This window comes from Brachionichthys hirsutus, chromosome 14 (assembly GCF_040956055.1).
Source record: "Brachionichthys hirsutus isolate HB-005 chromosome 14, CSIRO-AGI_Bhir_v1, whole genome shotgun sequence".
Classification (NCBI taxonomy): domain Eukaryota; kingdom Metazoa; phylum Chordata; class Actinopteri; order Lophiiformes; family Brachionichthyidae; genus Brachionichthys; species Brachionichthys hirsutus.
The window spans coordinates 8,639,926-8,644,182 of NC_090910.1; the positions used below are offsets into that span (position 1 = coordinate 8,639,926).

Here is a 4,257-nt window from a genome sequence, read left to right on the forward strand (position 1 = left end):
AGGTGCTCTCCGTTTGGGACGGGCTAAGGAGGGAATCCAAAAACTAAGAAGGGGCGAACGCACAGGAAGGTGGGGGCTCAGGCGCAGGAGAGAGCTCAGCGCGAGGCAGATCGATTTGTGAAACCTTCCCAAAATGGCTGGACAAGCCTGCAGAACTCGACCCACATTAGACGTACACATGCTCCCGTAATCACGTTAATGATTATATCGACCTCTCTGACGATGGCGAGGGAAAGGGAGGGGAGCAGGGGGGGGGGTTGCTGTAACCCTTGATCGCGGTGGTGGGCAGAGAGTGAGCGAAATGAGCAGAGGTGAGAATGTCGGAGCGCAGAGCCAGGGGAGGCATTATAGCTGGAAGCCTTCCATCGGGGCCTCGCACTGCTGGAAGAGGAACTGCTGCTGCTGCAGATCGACGGCGGGAGCCAGCGACGGGTCCTCGTCCTCACTGTTGAAGTAGCGTTCGATCAGGTCGAAGGCTTTCTGGTATATTTCCTGATTCTCATGGCCCTGCAGGAACTCCAACTTGTCCAGACCTGAGAAAAGAGAAGAAGAAGAAGCAAAAAAAAAAAAAAAGATGAATGATACACTTAAGAAGTTTAACACTTGTGTCAAGTATGAGAAATCATTTTCATTTTGTGCGTGCAGACTTGCCATAGGCCTCTTCGATGAGTGCACAATAAGGGTTGATGCCTCCTCCCCTCTTGGCCTCCAGTTCTCCCAGCCGCAGAATGTTCTCCAGGCCATTTAGAGCCACCTGGACTATTTTGGAGTCCATGAGTGTGAGCAGGTCACACAGAGGTTTTATACAGCCAAGTTCCACGAGGTGCCTGAAGGTGCAGAACATTCACCGAAATCAAAACATTTGTCTTTTTCCAAGCAGTGGTTACAAAGCACAATGGATAAACCGTCCAAAGAGAAAACACTTGAAGGTTTTTGGATGTAATGCGTAATTCGGAACGACATCTCTTTTCTGATCTCCATTGTGTAAGGTATGTTTGACATAATGTTATGGTTTATTCTATATTTAAGACATTAAACTTTGCAATCTTCTGAGCCAACCCTCACCTAATCTGCTCCGCAGAGCCCCCCGAGGTGGCGTTGGTAATGGCCCAGGCTGCCTCCTTCCGTGTGCGAAACTCTGCTACTTGCAGGATAGTAATCAGAGGAGGCAGCAGACCGGCGTCCATCACCATCTACGCAGAGACGCAAAAACAGCTTCACTTAAAATACGGCCTTCAGTCAAGTTCTCAGACCCCTGTAAAAACACTCTCCGGGTTATTCCGCAGGACATCGCACACGTTTGCGCATACCTGTATCTGTGCTCTGTTCCCTGCAGTGATGTTGGAGATTGTCCAGCACGCTTCCTTCTTGATAGACTCCTTTGGACTACTCAAGAGGTGAAGTAGGGACTGCAGTGCCGAACAATTCAAAATAACCTAGGCAATCACACACACACACACGCATTACACACGGAGATATTCACATGCACGTTTCCTAACTTACCTTCTGGAAGTGTGTGCGCGTATTCATGCTGCCGTTACCTGCGTTTGCAGATCATCTCCAGTGACGATGTTCCCAACAGCTCGAAGCGCAGGAGATACCACCTTATAATCGGAGTGCCTGCAACAAATCAGAATTGAGATGCGTGATCATTCGCTCACATGTTGACTGTAACACGTCAAACTGACAGGGACATGCATGTTTATCCTGCAGTTTCATAATGGCAGAAACCGAATTTAATTCATTCTCACTGCTGACTCAACAGTGGGTTTTTGCCTGTACGGTGTAGTCAAAGTATTACCAAATTTAGTTTATATATATATATATATATACACACACATATATATAAACACTGAATACACAACCCTTTAATAATATGATTTAAGCCTCACATCAGCAATTCCACCAGCCTGCGACAGACTCCAGAGTCAATAACAGCCTGGATTTTGTCATTGGGGCCGTCAGATAAGTAGGAGAGCGCCCAGCATGCATCAGCCAGGATGTCTGTGTCATTGACGAACAGCAGCCAAGACAACACACTCAGGCTGGGGGACACCTGGTGGAAACCAATGGGGGGGGGAGACATAGTGGAGATTAGTTCATCGCAATACAATTTACTTTTCAGTATTAGAAATACATATAGCTTGTGACCTTGACAAGGGAGCTACGCTATAACTCATGCAACACTAAATATGAGCTGCTTTCATGGTGGTTCTTCATCGTTCCAGTTTACCTTCGTGAAGTCTGGAGGAGGGTTCTTTCCCCTGCACAGATTTGAGAGTGCCCACACAGCATTCCTCATCATCGTTAGGCGATTCTGCTTGGCCAGCAACCTGCAAAAGGAGTTTCTCCGGTCATGTTCTATTTTTTCTTTTCTTACTAAACTCTAATGAGAACATCGAGGAGGAAGACATTGTGACACTGCTTTGTTACTTACTGCACCAGAGAAGGCAGAATGTCGCAGTCTATGACAAAGTCCCTGCATTCTGTGCTATCTCCTGCAATGTTTCCCAAGGCCCACACTGCCTGAGGGGAAACGCAACACTTCAGATCAGTAAATATTAAGTACAACAATCAAGGAAAGGACCACGTTGCTCTGTCCTGGCATCTTACCAACATACTGCATAAAATTAGCCGGAGATTATAATCAGGAAAGAAGTGATTAGAGAATTTTAAGTGTCTAAAGTTGGAAAATAGAAAGTAAATGAGCTGCGGAGATGTCTGAATCCTCCCTACCTGTTCCTGCACATCTTCAAACTCTGAGCTGAGCATCTCGATGAAAATGGGCACCGCTCCAGCCTGGATCACCACCCGGGTCTGATGAGACGTACCTGACGCAATGTTGGTCAGAACCCATGCAGCCTCAAACTGAAACAATAGGCAAGATACAATAATACATTATTGATTGATTAGCCTAATTAGACATATACTATTAAATATGTTGAACTTATTACATTTGCATCACATGCAAGACATTTGGAAGCAATTGCTAGCACAAGCTCTTCACAAAAAACGAGAAAACGGAAAGCCTGTCGAGATGAGTCGGCTTCTGCACCACCAGACTGGAAACACACCTGCAACGTGCAGTTTTCTCTCCTCTTCAGGAATTCAACAAAGCGCTCAACCACTCCTGCTGTAGCAATGACTTCATCGATGGGTGGGTTAGGTTCTGTGTGAGTCACAGAGTCGAAGTTAACAACATTACAAAGCGTGCTTAGTATACAGCATGGGACTATCTGGATATTTTAAGAATATTTAAAAAGGAATTCAAATGGATAAGATACAGTACTTCATGGGTACCCGACTTAAAATATTTTCTTGCTGCATATCAACGTTTACAGAAATTTTTTAAAGAAAAAATATTTACTGATTGTATAACGCATGCACACAAAGAAGTATAATAACTATTCTATTGCCTGGCAGACCTAGTAAAAAAAGACACAATCAAGTACTAAACAAGCTATTTACAGCACACTTACCTTTAGAAAGTAGTTTTCTAAAGCGCTGAGTGCCTATTAGCTGCTGCTCAGGAGAACTGGAGTAGATCATCTGAGTCATATCTTCAGAGATCATGCCACCCTGTAGGGTGCCGAGATGGAGCTTTGATTATGCACAGGCAAAATCATATCTGAACTGACTCCATGTATGCTGTCAAAGTTTCTCGCCTTACCATTAGTGGGTCCATGTTGTTAGCCTGGGACTCCAGGTAGCCGCTGTCTGCCATCCCATCATCCTCTGGGGCGCCATCATCCTCCACTGTCGCAACGTTCCGCCTCTTAAAGAGCTATCATGGAATTTGACAGTGATGTAGAAAGGGAGTGGTCAGAAACTTTCATTTATCGCAAAAATAACTATATAATAACACGTATTCCCTGCTGAGGCCATCTTAAGTGTCTCCACCGCACTCACCTGTTCATCCTTCTTCTGTTTACGGAGTTGTAAGCCTTCCTCTTCCCTTCTTCTTCTCATCTCATCTGTATTGAGGGACTTGTTCTTATAGCTCTTGAGTCGTGCATTGTCCTTACCCTGGCTCATTGTGTAGCCTGAGAAGATATAGAAGGGAGGGGGGGGGGATTAAAAAAAACTTTTTAATTTATATTTTGACAGGATCTCATGTGCGTGTGTCTCCAGCCAAAGTTCATGTTAGTTCATAGTAAGTAGGGCACCGACATCAGTTATCTGCATGTGACTAATGTAAGCAATACCAAGACGATCAGTGACAAACTTTAGCTGCGAATGCACGAAACCCGGTCTGTA

At 45.1% G+C, this 4,257-nt stretch overlaps 1 protein-coding gene across 1 annotated transcript; it reads right to left on the reverse strand.

Annotated features, from left to right (window-relative positions):
* Window positions 1-253: 253 nt before the first annotated feature.
* On the reverse strand, window positions 254-4,035 carry kpna1 (karyopherin alpha 1 (importin alpha 5)). The gene is made up of 13 exons (XM_068747714.1): window positions 3,910-4,035; window positions 3,671-3,784; window positions 3,480-3,579; window positions 3,075-3,169; window positions 2,737-2,868; window positions 2,438-2,526; window positions 2,234-2,333; window positions 1,893-2,056; window positions 1,542-1,620; window positions 1,311-1,436; window positions 1,066-1,193; window positions 652-827; window positions 254-533 (listed from the first exon to the last, which is right to left on the reverse strand). Exons 1-13 carry the CDS (start codon window positions 4,033-4,035, stop codon window positions 346-348), a joined length of 1,617 nt encoding a protein of 538 aa, XP_068603815.1. The 3' UTR covers window positions 254-345.
* Window positions 4,036-4,257: the final 222 nt, after the last annotated feature.